The sequence below is a fragment of the Carcharodon carcharias genome, chromosome 3, assembly GCF_017639515.1.
Source record: "Carcharodon carcharias isolate sCarCar2 chromosome 3, sCarCar2.pri, whole genome shotgun sequence".
NCBI classification, from domain to species: domain Eukaryota; kingdom Metazoa; phylum Chordata; class Chondrichthyes; order Lamniformes; family Lamnidae; genus Carcharodon; species Carcharodon carcharias.
Window position 1 is genome coordinate 56,707,243 of NC_054469.1, and position 17,820 is coordinate 56,725,062.

Consider the following 17,820-nt stretch of genomic DNA (forward strand, 5'->3'; position numbering starts at 1 on the left):
TTGGTGTAACAGTACATGACCATTGCATAAATTAGAATAGTTCTGTCATATAAGTGTTTCTAATACTAGAGCATTCCGGAATGCATGTACATCTGACAGAATATGTTCTTGTTAGAATTGTACGCAGATGAAATAAAAATGAGGAAATGAAGGCTGTCATACAAATGAACTTGAATCCTGCTTTCACTGTTTCTATTTGTTCTTTTAATAAAGTACCTATTGTTGATATGGAATTCTTAGTTTTATGATATGAAAACTTTCACTTCAGGAGCAGGTTGACTAGATTTGTTGTCACACATTTTTTCCCGATGTTTGATCATCAAAATCCCAAGGACATATTGAGGCCATTTTTGATGTATCTACATCAATGCCATGTGAATTTTTATTGTCCTTAGCTGCAACTGTGTCTCCTTCTGCTACTTGTAGAATGGGGCTGCTGTCCTCGGCCTCCCAAGGACATTTTTCGGCAAGCTTGCCTCTTTCCTTTCCTGCTCCATTGTTGTTTATCTTTTTGCTCTTTCCAGTTGCAGACCCAGGGGTTACTTTGACTTCCCAAGGACTGCTTTCAGCCACATTAGATTTGTCCACTAGGTTTTCATCTTTCATGTCCTTTTCCTTATATTTTCCCTTCGCTTTTACCTTATCATCTTTTCTTTCTTTTGCTTTCTCTGCCTCCTTGCCTTTTCCTGCAGATACCAAAGTTTTCACAGATATCCCGAACCCTTTCATCATTGACTTTTTCTGGGGTATACTGTTTAATAAAGAGGTTGAGGCAGCTGAAGCTAGGCTCTTCTCTGATTCTGGTGACTCTGATGGTTCGAACTCCCAAGGACAAACATTTGCTCTATTAACTTGTTGTAGGCTACAGCTTGATGTTAGGGTCTCTGGTGTGATCTCTTTGTCCTTTCCATCTGTCTTCTCTCCTTTATTCCCATCCCCTTTCACAATCTGGCTCTTCTCCAATGTCTTGCTTGGCATTTCCTTGAAGTCCCAAGGATGAATCTCAAAAACTTTGGCTACGTTATTTGAATCCATATCTTTTGCAATGGAAATAGTATCAGGCTGCTGAGTTATAGGCTTCCTACCCTCTGGCAGGCTTGATTGTGGCTCCTCAAAGTCCCAGGGGCACACTTCTGATTTCTCAATATTGCCTTGTGTTGCTTGTTTTTGTTTAGCAATGTTTTCCCCAGATTTGTGTTTGTTGGTGTTCTGAGCCTTCACATTTGAATGCGAACTATGAATATTTTGTGATTCCACTGGTGCAATAGATACATGTTTTTGAACTCTTGATTCTGAAGGAGTAGGTGACTGGTCCTGTAGCTCCCATGGACAGACTTCAGCTCTATCAAATGGATCGCTCAGTCGAGAGTTTGCTGTATCAGGAATAATTGTCGATTGACTGTTAATATGTTGCTTCATTATTCCAGCTTTTGGAGCTTTTTTTGCCTCTTCAGAAATCGAAGAGTGGCTCAAAGAGTTTTTTGGTTGGGATGCTCCCATTTCATTGTTATCTGCTGAGGGATGACTTTTGTTAGTATCTTTACCTCTTTGCTGTCCTTTATAATGTTTTGTATGATCGTCCATGCTTTGCGCTTTGCCGGTCATTCCCAACGTTTTTTCCTTTGCACTGGCAATAACACTGAGGGATTTCTGCAACATAGATGTTCTTGGATGCAAGGGCTTTTTGTCTACACTTAAGTTATGTGCACTAGCAGACTTGCACACTAGAGGAACGGATTCTGTAGAAATGCTGTCTCCCTTCTCATGTGTCTTTTTGGATAACTTTTTCCCCATTAGTGAATCTACGAGTCCAGCTTCTGTGCTGGAAACTTCCATTTTGTCTGCAACAGAAATGTTGGAATCTTCACCTTGATCTCTCATATGGTCATAGCTACTGAGAGATTTTTGTAGTAGTAATGCTTTATTTTTCATAAAGTCTTCTTTTGTTTTCACACTCGAGCTAGTGGGATCAAATGGATTCCTCCGACCAATAGTGATGCTGTTCCTGGCTATGGAAAGCTCTGAATGTTCCTTGTCCTCTTTGCTGCATTGTCTACTCACTGTCTCAGGGATTTCAGTGATGCGCCTCATGATTGATCGTCCTAAACCTTTCTTAGAGCTTCTCTTCTTTTGCAGATGTGGGTTATTAGCTGTCATCATTTTCCTTTTGTAGATCTCCAGCTGTGCATATAGTTTCTTCAGCTCATCCTGCAAGTAGAAAAAAGTAAACGCTTACATCTGTGTACAATTTGCAGCAGGGCTCTTTATATAATGCAATATACGATTTGCACATCAGCTTCCAGAAAAATAAAGAATGGCAATTCAGCAATGAAATCTATGATGACTGAAAACTTAAAATATCCCATTTTCTTAGTCTATTATGAACTATTGGAATATTGACTTAGGCTTGAGTTTCATACAGTCTCCTGGGAAAATGAGCCATAATTTCATCAATGGTTTCTTTAGACCACTTTTATATGAGACATTACAGTTACCAATCATGGCTTAACTATCCTTCCAGTAACATTGGAATTCATTAGAAATATCATCTGACAAACTTCGTATAGTGTTAGCTTTTTATCAATTCAGTACAAATATAGATTAGCAAGATGCATGTTGTCCTTTCACATTAATGATTCAGCAACTTGTTCAAATTAGAAATTTCAAAATGGAAGTGATAGGCAATGCATAATTATAGCACTAAGCTAGGATACTGCTGTTTAGACAGGAAGATTCTATCTATCCTTAAGGATAAACAGGTCTTATAAAAATAGTTCAAGCCTCAAATCTGCAGTGAGGGGGTTTCTAAACATAGACAAGTAACACACCCTTTGCTCCTTTGATCTATCAATATAAATGAAAGCAAAATGTCTGCCTGTTTGTTTGTTGGCAAACTCCTCTGAGGTCCTTGGGCCAATCTCAACCAAACCTGGTGGGATGATACCTTGGATCAAGGGCATGTTGTAGGAGAGTTGACATCTACCATCCCTACCCAGTTTTGGTGGGGGGCGGTTGGGTTAGAAGGTTTGGGGAGGTGGAGATTTGGCCTCCAAGCAGGGAATCTCGCAGCCCTGCTTACCTTGTGTCCCCTTTGACACTGTAACTCAGGCATGCTTTAACCAACCTTAACAATAGATTTCAAGAAAGAATGTGACAAATTTACCTGTTAAATCACTGACTTTCTTTTTTATTTCATTTGGTTTTTATGCCATTTTTATTTGTTTCATGGAAGTTATGTTCTGAAAACCTGCATGTTATTGCTTGGTAAGGGAAAGTGACATGTGGCATGTAGAACAAGGGAAGGTGAAGAGGCTAGAGCAAGATGGCAAGAAGTTGGTAGAGTGACAGAGTGCAAGAAATGTTGCTGCAAGAGAGAGACCAAGGGCTACATTTAGCATTCCCCACCAACAGGTTCGAGGGTACTGGGGGGGTACATTAAATCGAGCAGGTAGCCTGCTGCCGCCTACCCACCTGCCCCTTCGCCCACCGCAATTATACCTGCAGCAGGGATGGCGTCTGACAACACACACCCCACTGGACCAATTCAGGTCCCAAAGTCAAAGCAGGCAATTGTTGCAAACGATGCACATTTAAGGGCCTCATTCCACTGGTCATCATCACTCCTTAAGTAGCTCCCTAGTCGCATCAGAGCCCCCCCCATCCCTGCAAGTTGCAACCCCTCCCACACACCCCCAAACCAGGTTGAGCTCCCTTCATGGCCTCTCAAACCCTAGCCCCCACCCCACTTGTCAACAATGCTTAACCCTTGCCAACCCCTACAGCATTCTGATCCATCATAGCTTGTCTCATCATCCAAGTGCAGTATCGACAGTGTTCACTGCTCCTGCTGGTGGTCCAGGTACAACTTCTGAGGAGGGGCTTCCTGTCCCTGAGGGGTGGTAATCCCACCTCAAGTCTATTTAAATAACTGTGGGCCAGCCATTCTTCCCCTGCAGAGGATCCCCTCTGACATTTTAGTCTGGAGCTGGGGACTAGGGCGCCTTATTTAATTCAGCCCCAATGCTAATTAAGGGAGCCTTCATCCATAATCCTCATCATAATTATGAGTCAGACCCAGAATATGATATCTGCAATTGACCTGAGGTGAATATTGTAATGCAACAAATTAGAAAAAAGAGCCACCTTCAGTGTGTTTGCAAATGATAAAGTATGATTTTAAAAAATTCTTTCACAGGATGTGAGTGTCATTGGCTGGGCCAGCACTTTTACTGCCCATCCCTAATTGCCCTTGAGAAGGTGATGGTGAACCCCCTTCCTTGAATCGCAGCCCATGTGGTGTAGGTACACTCACAGTGCTGTTAGGAAGGGAGTTCCAGGATTTTGACCCAGCAACAGTGAAGGAACGGTTCCAAGTCAGAATGGTGTGTAGCTTGGAGACATCGGTGCTTAGGTTAATGCCAGGGGATCCACCCAGTTTCATTCCTTTTAAAGATTTTGTAGCAGTTTGATGCAACTGAATGGCCTGCTAGGTCACTTCAGAGGGCATTTAAAAGTCAATCATATTGCCATGGGTCTGGAGTCACATCTAAGCAGACCAGGTAAGGACAGCATCCTGCCTCTGAGCCAGAAATTCCAGATTCAAGTCCCACTCCAGGACTTGATGCCCAAGGAAGATGTGTTCATAACATGGCCAAACAGGTTGAGTATCAACTTGTTAATCCTTCGAACATGCCAATGGCAGGTAGTAAGAGTGGGAAAGTTCCTTGGTCAGCCATTTGATGGAAAGAAATTTGAGCCTCTGCCATCACTATCCAGAGCTCTAGCTCCAGCTTCAGCATGTAAAAGTGCACATTGCCACAAAAACTCAAACTCCTTGGGGGGGCGGGTTGGCTGAACAGCTGGTGTGGATCAGGTTGTGCCATCTGCATGGGGAGCAATGCCTGTTCTGGCTGGAGTGCATTGGTACCTGCCACCTTGCCCTACCTGTGTTGGAGATTGTGGCACTGTGGGTCACACCTGCCTTCTGGCAGAGAACAGAAGAAGAAGGAGAAGCGTTTCAACTAACATTGAAAATGCGGACAGTGACAGCAAAAATGTGATACCACACATGTTGCATTTGACGGTGATGATAAAATATTCAGAGAATTTAAAAAATTTGAAGAACTAGGTGTAGGTGTAGGTTTGGATCCTGAGAATTTTCAGACACTGAAGATGGAGAGAATGATTAGTGGAAAGTATATAGTTAAAAACTGTACATCTAATTAAACTACAGTCAAGGCAAAAAAAAACAAAAAAACTGCGGATGCTGGAAATCCACAACAAAAACAGAATTACCTGGAAAAACTCAGCAGGTCTGGCAGCATCGGCGGAGAAGAAAAGAGTTGACGTTTCGAGTCCTCATGACCCTTCGACAGAACTGTCGAAGGGTCATGAGGACTCGAAACGTCAACTCTTTTCTTCTCCGCCAATGCTGCCAGACCTGCTGAGTTTTTCCAGGTAATTCTGGTTTTTTTTTTTACAGTCAAGGCAAGTTAGGTAAAGCAAATTCACTGTGAAAAGAAATATTTTTGTCAAATAATGTTTTTGAGCATAATAACTTTTTATGAATATATTTTTGGGATGAAAATTGTAAATTAAAATAATTGTGTAAAAGCAGGTAATTCAGAGAAATGTTGAATGAAATCTGTTGGATCTAAGAAATGCTTCAAATAAATTTTTAATAGAAGCATTTTGGGGGTCTGATTTTCAGCTTTAATACTTATCTTATGCAGTCCACATGCCTGTAGGATGAATATCTCAGCTTGTTACTTCATAAAACACATTTTCTTCATCTTATTTTTTAAATCTTATTTTTAACTTTCATCCTTTTATTCCCTGGACATAGGATGGATAGCCCAGCTACCAATGAGCACATCAGGGTATCTAACACCACAGTCTTTAATATTACTGAACCAAAATAAACAAGCATGGTCTTCTGTCTTCCACCCTAACACACTCCTTCCCTTTATTCATTCTTCCCCTCCCCCTCTCTTCACACAGATGCTGCAAGGCCTGCCATTTCTGTTTTTTATTTGATTTCCATCATTCACAGCATTTTGCTGGTGTGTGAGCATAGTTTTATGTTTACAGGGAGAGAGAAATCTATCTTTTGCCTTAAATTAAAAAAGAAAATTTTATCCAGGCATAGACAACAGGAAAAGTTAATTGTTTTTACCCTAATGTCGTCAGGATCTAGGCTGTGCTCACTCCAGGCTGAGGTGATGCTGCTGTTCAAGTATGACCCTGATCTGCCCATGTCAAGTTCATCTTCATAGGCCTCTGTTGCTATGTCATCTCTGGGGTTGATGCTTGCTTGAAGAAACTAGAAGAAAAGAAAAATAAGAGAATCACAGTTGGACCTTATCAAGCTGATTTGATTGAAAACAGAAAATAGAGTCTCCCAATGCTGAATTTTTTCAACCAACTAACTCTGTTACATTTGAATTGTTACAGGTCACTTAGGCCAGAATTTTTATGACACGTAAAATGACACGCGGTAACGTCAGGTGTGCGTCCCAACGTCACCACGAGTCATTCAGATCTTTCGTTCAAAGGCCTGTTAAGGCCAATAAAAAAACAATAAACGTAACTATTAACACTACACGTCCAACCTTAAAGTTGGCGGGCAGGCAAAGAGCCCAAGCGGCCTTCATGCTTTTCAGGAAACCTCATCCACGGGCAGGATGAGGTTTCCTGAAGGCTTTATTAAATAGATAAATATTTTTTTCAAATTTCATAAACATGTCCAAAACTATCACATGAGGGGACATGTTGAAATAATTTTTATCTTTCCTTAAAACATTCCATGTGAACTTAATCTCCATGTGGCAGCTCTGTGCCTCAGGGAGGTTTCTGCGCTCTTTTGCGTGCACGCATGAAAGAGCACAGGCCCCGACTCTCCTCATCCCCCTGCCCACACAGGTAGCGCTGAGCACTACTGGCTGTGCGTCACGGTAAGGCCCGCCCACATAAAATAGCAGCGCGCAGCCGATCACGGGCTTTGCCTACCCGTGCCTGCTCTCAACCGGCCCACCCGATGGACAGAAAATTCTGCCCTTTGTTTCCAGCTTTAAAGCCTCTAAAGCTAATGCAGTCTTGAATCCATAACCTTTTTTTTTAATAGTTACATATCCTTGCATTAATCCTCAGGGAGTGTGCTTAGATTGTTAATGTAGAAAACATAACACGTTCATCTTTAGGCTACAACAGTAGACTAAAGCACCCTTGTAGAATGCCATTGAGTATGGAAACAGCTCCATTATAAGACAGCCAAAAATTGGATGCTTCTTGTCCCTTATGATTTCAAGTATGATTTGGTGTTATGTCATGCACCCCCAGCAAGGGCTGTGGAAAGTGAATATATTTCAACATTTGTTTTACAGTCTCTTGTAATTTCAACCAAAAGTCACCAGCTTCTCATCCTTCTTTATCAATATTCATGGCCTCAGTATCCTCTCTGATTACAAATCTAACTGCCATACCTCCTCCATTACAAAATTTGCCTCTTAGAGAAGTTTAGGGAGGAAACTTAACTCTCCACCACTAAGTGGGAATAGTGAATTGGAGGGATTAAAATCAGATGGATCAGCATCCTGGCCTGAGTTTGCTCCATTTCCGCTCACCGTCATTTTCTCTTTGCCAATTTTCAAGTCAGCTGAAGCTCTAACTACAGGCAGATATCATCAATACGGTGATGCTATTTTGCCAAAACCACTGGCCAAACTGACCAGAGGAGCCAGGCAAGAAGGAGCAGAGTAGGCAGGAGAATTTAAATCTCAGGAGGATTCTTTGGGAGACAGGAGAAGCAGGAGTGTGCCTCCGAGGCCCAGAAAGAATCCTTGAGCCTCCACTGCCCTTCTCCTGTTCTCCCTCTCTCCCCCTCCCCATACTGTTTGGGTAACCCTGCCCTCCAGGACTTAGCTTATGCTGGGCACCATTCTTTTAGGTCCAGGGAACTGCCCTGCTCCCACCCACTGGCCTTGACTTCATTCCTGCCAGCTTCTTGCAAGAAGGTGACAGATGTCAAATTTTAAAGTGAGGGCCGACAGTGATAAACAGCCGAGCTTCACTCGGTTCTCTCCTTCTGGGTACACTGCCTGAATCGGGCCTCCCATCCATCAATCCTGTTGCTTTCTTCTTAAATGTCACATGTGCTATTCCTTCTCAACAACTATTCATTTTTCATAAAGCGCAAGATGATCCAAGACTTGACTCCTTGAATATCTCTCTTGATTACCTCTCTTGAAATCATGAACAAGATACAGGAAAACGCCCAAAGGCGATTGTTACAAATTTCAGTTGCACTGTTGGTATTCCTTCGGGTTTAGCATTACTGGCTTTGCCCATAATCTTAACCTGCATGACTTACGCTCAGGGACTTACCCTTACTGTTTAGTATCTAGTCATAAAATTGTACAACTGAGAGTCATGTCAATGGAGTGTCCTATATAAAACTGAAAGCAACTCACATGCAACCTCCTCCAATCTTTCAAAAGGAAAACTGATTAATGTGCTTGCAAGATGAGACCAAATATAAATCAACAAACAACTTTGCTTCACAATTGTTAAACAACCATTTGAAGTAAACCTTCTACCTTCACACCTTTTACCAAAGAAATTAATACAAATGCCATATTGCCCCAGTTAGTAGTTGAAATATCACGTTTCTGGCCATCATGTCCTTTAATCCTGTCTAACCTTATCTTAAAAAGTTGCTTGTCCACTGTTACATTTTAAAACAGGTACTATCGATAACTTTTCAAAGATTAATCAGTACATATGTGAGCACGGCACAAAGGTGGTTGAACATTGCAGCTTCCATTTTATTTTACTTCCGCAACCAAACTAAAAAAAACAAAATGGATTCTGCAGTCCCATAATGCACTGGCTTGCAAAGTACGGCAAGCTAAACAAGATATACAGTACATAACATATTCCTCTCCTCCCCTTCTTGGAAACGCCAGATTAACAAAACATTTTCTGAACTATGGAAAGAGGGGGGACTGCCTCTATTCCTGGCTGAACCCTGGGGATTATCCTTCCCCCTCCAAAAAAACTCATGAGTTCACCTTAATTATAACTCAGAAGTTCATGAGGTCTTCTCTCATGGTGTGGGTTACGGCAGACTCCTGGGGTAGAATTTTCTCCCCGTTGGAGGGGATTCGGCAGGAGTGGGCGCAGGCGTGCGCGCAGCTGATCGCCACCTGTGAACGGTTGCGCCCAGCCATTTAACGTGGGTGGACCATTTAAGGCCCGCCCAGCATGACACACACTCAGAAGCGCTGAGCGCTCCCTGTGCAGGCGGGGGTGGCTGCCTGAGTCGGGGCCTGCATTCTTTTGCACATGCGCAGAGCTGCCTCAGGGAGATTAGTTTAAGTGCAGAAAAATTTAATGAAGGAAAAAAAAATTGAAGACATGTCCCCTCATGTGAAACTGTCACATGAGCTGGGACATGTCTATTAATTTTATTAAAAATTTTTACAACTCTTTAAAAACCTTCATGAAATCTTATCCCGCCTGTGGATGAGGTTTCATGAGAAATGTGAAGGCCGCCTGGGCTCTTCGCCTGCCTGCCAACCTTAAGGTTGGACGGGCAGCTCAGTTTATTGATTTAATTGAGAGTTAAATGGCCTTAATAGGCCTTTGACAGGTCAGTGGGCGTGCAGCCGACTCGGGTGCGTACCCACTGAACTGGAAATCTGAATGACACGCGGTGACGTCAGGACACACGCCTGATGTCACCGTGCATCATTTTACACCTCGGCAAGTGGGCCCCACCCCTGCTCACCGAGCTGAAGATTCTGCCCCTGGGATTTTTACAGAGTAATGTTCATTGGAGATTGATGACAACTTAGAACTTGTAACAGAATGTGAAATTGTGTCTAATGCAAGCCAGGCGAGGGTGAGAAGACTTAAACTTTAGTTGAGCTAGACTGAGGGGGGTGAGACTGAAGTCAGCATTCCTTGATTTGGAGATGGCTGACTCAAAGTGATGAAATCAGGCTCCTCCATAAGAGGTGAATCCTTAGATGGTACTAGACGTGGCAACAGTTAGTCAACATGTCTCCTCCAGGTGAGCTATGTATGAACTAGTTTGAACTATGTACGAAACAGGTCCTGTCTGAACAAACAAAAGGAGCAGGAACCCATTTAGCCCTGATAGCATAATTACGAGCTAGAACTTTCTTGTCCAGAACAGAAAATTCTTGGCTTTGACCTTTGTGTTCTACTTTTCACTTGGTTGTGTTGTTGATCTTGGACAACTTGTCATGTTTTTGTTGGTTTCAGCAGATCAATGCAAGTGCACAGTTGCCATCTCATTAGTAGGAATGTTGGAGATGCTTTGGTCATAGCATGTGGCGTGTTTCGGTATGTCCACAGAAATGTGTCCAGGCACATTCGAATGGAGGAATGGCCTTGTACCAATCTTAAAGCGTGTTTTATGGTTTGAACAAATCTGTCAGCTAATCCATTATGGGTTGGTGGGATGGGTGGTATGGCGCTGAGGTGATGTGATGAATTCCATTACTTCTCAAAAAATTCTCAAACTCCTGCAAGACAAAAGGAGGTCCATTTTTGGTCACAAGTTGTCCTGGTAACCCATAATGACTGAACATTTCTCTTAGCCTTTGAATTGTACTCTCAGCTGTAGTAGAGGGCATCACTAAAACTTCAGGCCATTGAAATGTCCCATAGGTCTGGTAAGTGTAGTCATTTTTCACCTTTTTATTTTCTCTTTTCTGTCAGTTACTTTTTATTTACTGTCATTTCTGTTTTTTTTACTAGTAATTTCCTCCTACTAGTTCTTTCACTTTAGTTTTGCTTTTCAAGTGGCATTACCTCAAAGGTCCATCGTTCTTATTACATTTTAATACTGGTACCACTGATAACTTTTCAAAGATTAATCAATGCACACATAGGCATTGAGGTGATTGAACATTACAGCTTCCATTTTATTTTACCTCAGCAACCAAACTAAAAAACAAAATGGATTCTGCGATCCTATAATGCACTGCCTCGCAAAGTACAGCAAGCTAAACAAGACATACAGTACATAGCATCCATCTTCTCAACAGATTTTTCACAACATAACTTTAGATACTATTCTTTGTTCCCTGGATGATCACAAAGCCAATGGACATGGAACACATCTAGCTGAGTTGTAGAAAATCTGCTGAGAGAGGGTTAAGTCTTCCTGTCTCTCCCTATCTATAGATTGGCCATAAAAGCTTCCAATTAAACTGTCTGCTCCCTACCTTTAGGTGGTATCTTCCTCTGAAGCACCCCTTGTTGAGTTCACAGGACAGAAGGCATTTCAGCATCATCAACCAAGTGATGTCCATGCTCCTGCCACACAGCTTTGTCCAGCAGGAGGTGGTGCTGGAATATGCAGACATGTTCACCGTTGTGGATAGAAAATCATGGGCAATCGGCCTGCAATTTCCACATATGCATTCTTAATGGGTGAGGCTTAATTAAAATACACACACTTGGTTGGGAAAACCATACCTCAATAGTATAATTTTTTTACAAGTTATGAAAATTTACACAGGAACTTCACCATCCAGCAAAATGTTAATAGTTTAAAAATTGGGGTTTAAAGAAACTGTTTCAAAACAATACAAGCCGTCCATCTTTAGAACTTCATTCTAATAACTGATGGGAGAACTAATAACTGGGGGAGTGGCACTAAGTGAATTGCTCTTACAGAAAGCTGGCACATACTTGATGGGATGAAAGGTTTCCTCTTGTGCTGTAACCATTCTTTTATTCTATGATAAACGGTAGAAATTGCTTTTATCACCTCACATGGAATGTCTTTTCTTTGAAGACCAGCCAAATGCACTTTAAGATTAATAATTTCCAGCATTTAGGTAGGTAATGCAGATTTCTGCTGGAAGATGCTTGTGGCTGGACTTCTGCACAATATTTTAATGTCAACCCACTTTTCTGCATTGTGAGGTTATTAGATGTGCAGTGATAGGCTCCCAGCACAAAGCTGGAAAGTACCACTGCTGAAGAATAGTACCAGAAAATAAAAGCTCTTTTAAAGAAAATAGAAAAAAAACTAACGTGATGAATTTTGGTTGAAGATCGGAAAAAAATGGACACTGTTGGGCCAGAGGAGTGGGAGAGGTGTCTACCAGGAGGCACTCTCCCTTTAAAAGAAGGTTCAGTGCCTGCGAACTTACTGACATTCTGCCAGGAATTACCACCACCCCTCTCCTGCCAGTCCCTGGGGATGGCAGTAACAAGGAAGCAGTGGAAAATCAGCAGGGGGAGTGGCAGCTGGTGAAGAGAGCCAAAAGGAAGAAGGGGCTAAGAAGGGATCAAGCCACTTCCCAGACAAGTGGCAAGAGGTGTCTCCCATCCAACATGGATGACAAGGGCAGCTGCTCTTCAGAAGGAAGAAGTGCAAGGACGGCATCTACAGAAGAAGCGGCAAAGCTCTAGGGAGTTGGAGGATGAGACACTCAAGCTCCAGGACATTGGAGACAATGAGGAGACCAGTGCATCCCAACTTTGCCCACGACCCAAAGAGACCAGCACACCCCAGCCCCAGGCATCTAGGAGCAGTGAAGCGCTCAGTGCACCCCAGCTCCAGGAAGCTGGGAGCAGCAACGCCCCAGAAAGGGAGAGGATTGGAGAGGCTTCTCCAACAGAGGACATTTCAAATCCTGTTCTCTGCACGGACCCCCAGATGCCACCTGAACAGGACATCACCAATGGGGAGGTTCAGGACAGTTTCCTCAGCCCATCCAAAGTGAGGCAATTTGAGCACACTACAGGCATAAAGGAGCAGACCAAAGATCTGGGACTCTCAGAGACAACAGGTTTGGTAAGAGACTAAATGCTTTAAAATGGGTGTACAGATTGTATCCCTAAATGTGCGTAGCATTAAATCTACTACGCGATGTGTTGCAACCTGGGACTACCTTGCCAAGGTCAAAGCTGACCTGTTGTTTCTGCAGGAGTGTGCGATACCGCACCTCAGCTCCTACAGGCAATGGTCATGATGGTGGTCCCATGGGCCATCGATCTGGTCGGGAGGAAACGACTCTCGTTCCTCTGGCCTGGGTATTCTGCTGCAGGGGGCAACTTCACCGTCTCCCAGGTTAAGGAGATGGTGGGCGGGTGCCTCCTCATAGCAGACGTAATGTACAAGAATGCTCCACTCCAGTTAATTAACATGTACACCCCGGCACAAAAGGGCGAGCGGCTGGAGGTTTTTCAGCAGCTCCCACTGCTGCTAGCGACCTCCAGGCTGGTCATTCTGGGCAGTGACTTCAACTGCATCATCGATGCAGCTGGATAATCTGGCAGGGCCAACAGCAGATTGGACGCTATGTCCAGATCCCTGATGGAAACAGTTAAGGATGCCAAGCTGCATGATGTCTTCAGCAACCTTGCAGACGGAGCGCAGCGTAGATACACCTGGTCAAGGCCAGATGGGTCAATCCGTTCCACGATAGACTTCCTGTTTGTGTCCCGTGCAGTCGCGGTCAGATCCACTGACATCAAGCCGGTGTCCTTCTTTGACCACTGCCTCCTACTGGCTGACTGTCACTTAGAGGAAGACCAGAGGGTGGGCAGGGGTGCATAGAAGCTAAACATGCAACTGCTGACCCCAGAGAACATTGAGGAGCTCAAGAGGGATTACAAAGGTTGGAGAACTGTGAAACCCCTCTTTGAGTCCCTGACACACTGGTGGAAGTGATCAAGGGAAACATCAAGAGGTTTTTCATCCTCAAAGGCGCCCTGAAAGCTAGAAAGAAACAGAGCGAAATGTCCCGACTCCAGAAAAACATGCAGAATCTGCTCCGGCTGCAGTCGATGGGGGTCGATGTCAAAGAGGAACTCCAAGAGGTGAAGAGCCAGCAAGCCTCGCTCTTTGACTCAGAGGCCTCCAAGATCATCTTCCGTTCCAGAGTCCGCTCCGTGGAGCAGGATGAGACGTGCTCACATTTCTTCTTCCAAAAGGTACACAGAGAGAGCTCTGTGATCAGCAGCCCGAAGGAAGAATATGGCTCAGTAAAGTCATCACAGTCTGACATTTTGAGGATCAGCAAATCCTTTTATGCTGGATTGTATGACGTGAAGCCCACAGACAGCACGGCCTCCCAATCCTTCCTGTCCTCTATCACGGAAATCTTAGACAACAGTACACGGGAGAGTCTGGACAAACCGCTAACTCCTGACAAACTGACTAAGGCCCTTGAGTCCTCCAAGAAGAGTAAAACTCCAGGAAGCGACAGCTTGCCGGTGGAGTTGTATTTGGCTCTGTGGGACTGGATGGGCCCAGACCTGCTAGAAGTGTACGAGAGTATGCTTCTGGCCAACAGCATTTCAGAATCCATAAGGAAAGGCATTATCACCCTCATCTACAAGCACAAGGGGGAAAGGGAGGAAATTAGAAATTGGTGGCCCATTTCACTGTTGAATGTGGACTATAAGATTCTGTCCAAGGTCATCGCCAGTCAGGTCAAGTCCGGTCTAGAATTGGTGATCCACCCTGACCAGACCTGCACTGTGCCGGGCAGGAAGATCTCTGACAGCCTCGTGCTGCTCAGGGATACGATTGCCTATGTACAGGACAGGGGTGTGGACACCTGCCTCATCAGTCTGGATCAGGAGAAGACAGAATATCGAACACCTACTCTCCAAAATGAGGTTTGGGGAGGGAATTCGCAATTGGATCCAACACTTATATCAGCTTATATTTCACCCCTTCCTTGGATTCACCTAGTTCTGTTGAAGGGTCATGAGGATTCGAAACGTTAACTATTTTCTTATCCGCCGATGCTGCCAGACCTGCTGAGTTTTTCCAGGTAATTCTGTTTTTGTTTTGGATTTCCAGCATCCGCAGTTTTTTTGTTTTTATTTTTGCTCTACACTAACATCAGTAGCGCAGTCTCAATCAATGGGTGGAAATCAGATAGTTTTCCGATTAAATCTGGAGTCAGGCAGGGCTGCTCTCTCTCCCCTGTCCTTTTTGTGTGTTGCATAGAACCCTTTGCTGTGTCCATCAGGAAGGATCCGGGCATAAGTGGAATGACAATCCCAGGTAGTGGAGGCACTCAGGTCAAAGCCTCCCTGTACATGGATGATGTCGCCGTCTTCTGCTCGGATCCGCTGTCGGTGCGCAGACTGATCAACATCTGCGAACAGTGCGAACTAGCCTCGGGAGCCAATGTAAATCGTGGGAAGAGCGAGGCCATTTTCTATGGAAACTGGGCTGACCGATCCTTTGTCCCCTTCACCATCAGGGCTGACGGCCTGAAGGTGCTGGAGCTATGGTTCGGGGGGACCAGGGCATGCGTTAGAAACTGAAAGGAACGAGTGTCTATGGTGAAAAGGACACTGGGCATGTGAGAGCGACGGTCCTTCTCCATTGCGGGTAAGAACCTGCTCATCAGGTGTGAGGCACTCTCGCTGTTGCTGTACGTGGCGCAGGTCTGGCCCATTCCACACTCCTGCGTGGTGGCGATCACCCGAGCCATCTATCGCTTTATCTGGAGGACTAAAATGGATCGTGTCCGCAGGGACGCGATGTACAAGCCTCTAGATAAAGGGGGAAAAAACGTGCCCAACATCGCCCTCATACTGATGGCCACCTTTGTGTGTGGCTGCATCAAGATGTGCGTAGACCCTCAGTATGCAAATACCAAGTGTCACTACGTGTTGAGGTTCTACCAGTCACTGGTGTTGTGAAGGATGGGTCTGGCCACGATGCCACGGAACGCTCCAAGTAGTTGGACCGTGCCGTACCACCTGTCCCTGGTGGAAAAATGTATGCAGAGAAACACCTTTGACCACAAGTCCATCAGGCAGTGGTCGGCACGTAATGTCTTAGAGGCCCTGCGGGGGAAAGTAGAGGGTGGATCCGGTGGGATGGTTCCCTGAGCAGACTGTCAAAATCATTTGGCAGAATGCCTCATCGCCAGGACTTTCCAACAAGCACCAAGACGTAGCTTGGCTGGTGGTGAGAAAGGTCCTCCCTGTCAGATCCTTCCTACATGCCAGGAATCTCACCCCCTCTGCATGTTGCCCTCGAGGTGGTTGTGGTGGGGACGAGACCGTTGTTCACCTCCTTGTAGATTGTGCCTTTGCAAAGAAGGTCTGGAGAGAGATGCAATGGTTTCTGTCGAGGTTCATCCTGAGCAGTTCTGTGACACAGGACTCTGTGCTCTACGGGCTGTTCCCAGGGACACACACTGAGACAAACATCAGCCGCAGCTGGAGGATCATCAACTCAGTGAAAGATGCTCTTTGGTCTGCCCAAAACTTGTTGGTCTTCCAGCGCAAAGAGTTGTCCCCGACCGAGTGTCGCAGACTGGCACATTCCAAGGTACAGGACTGCGTGCTGAGGGAAGCTCTAAAGCTTGGGGCAGCTGCTGCAAAGGCGCAATGGGGAAAGGTCGCTGTCTAAGACCTTTCTGCCATAGCGCACCGAGGGGTTGGAAACTGTTTAGAGCCCCTTGGGCAGTACAGCTCAAAATGAATGTATGCAGTGAATACTAATTGTATTACAATTGTACTGAAGTACCTCAGAGTGCAACATAATGTATGTTGATAACTCCAATACCTTTGTCTGATTGTCTGCATTGACCATATTCAAATGATTATAATATTCATTGATTGTATTGAAGAACCTTGTGATCTATGTAAAAGTTGAATCTGATTGTACTTTTGTGATTGTGATTTTGAAATGGTTTGGGCAGTTCTTTCAGATATTTTATGAATAAAGTATATTTTTCAAAAAAAAATGCAGAATGAAAAGGAAATCAGGTGAGTTGCTTGACCCCAAGAACCCTGTCATGATTAACATATGGCGGGGTGGACAAGGCTGCCTTCCCTACCAGTGCAAGCGTTGTGCGACAATAGACCTCCACTCTTGATTTTCTGTCACTAGACAGCTCTATTTCAGAGACAACCTCAGCCTATTGTTTCCATTACAAGCCTACCGACTCACACAGCTACCCGACTACAGCTCCTCACACCCCGCTTCCTGTAAGGACTCCATCCCATTCTCTCAGTTCCTTCGCCTCCGTCGCATCTGTTCCGATGATGCTACCTTCAAAAACAGTTCCTCTGACATGTCCTCCTTCTTCCTTAACCGAGGTTTTCCACCCACGGTCGTTAACAGGGCCCTCAACCGTGTCTGGCCCATCTCCTGCACATCCGCCCTCACGCCTTCTCCTCCCTCCCAGAAACAAGATAGGGTCCCCCTTGTCCTCACTTATCACCCCACCAGCCTCCGCATTCAAAGGATCATCCTCCGCCATTTCCGCCAACTCCAGCATGATGCCACCACCAAACACATCTTCCCTTCACACCACCGGCGGCATTCCATAGGGATCGTTCCCTCCGGGACACCCTGGTCCACTCCTCCATCACCCCCTAGTCCTCAACCCCTACCTATGGCACCTCCCCATGCCCACACAAAAGATGCAACACCTGCCCCTTCACTTCCTCTCTCCTCACCGTCCAAGGGCCCAAACACCCCTTTCCAGTGAAGCAGCATTTCACTTGCATTTCCCCCAACTTAGTCTACTGCATTCGTTGCTCCCAATGCGGTCTCCTCTACATTGGAGAGACCAAATGTAAACTGGGCGACCGCTTTGCAGAACACCTGCGGTCCGTCAGCAAGAAAGACCCAAACCTCCCTGCTCTCTTGCCCACATGTCTGTCCTTGACTTGCTGCATTGTTCCAGTGAAGCCCAATGCAAACTGGAGGAATAGCACCTCATCTTCCGATTAGGCACTTTACAGCCTTCTGAACTGAATATTGAATTCAACAACTTTAGATCTTGAACTCCC

General features: G+C 44.8%; 1 protein-coding gene across 1 annotated transcript in view; it reads right to left on the bottom strand.

Annotated features, from left to right (window-relative positions):
• Nucleotides 1-291: 291 nt before the first annotated feature.
• gpr158a (G protein-coupled receptor 158a) overlaps nt 292-17,820 on the bottom strand; it is a 641,632-nt gene continuing 624,103 nt past the window's right edge. The window contains exons 13-14 of the mRNA XM_041183940.1: nt 6,176-6,322; nt 292-2,208 (exon numbers count right to left, since the gene is read on the bottom strand). Of these exons, the coding sequence (XP_041039874.1) occupies nt 292-2,208; nt 6,176-6,322 (2,064 nt within the window). The remainder of the gene's footprint in view (nt 2,209-6,175; nt 6,323-17,820) is intronic.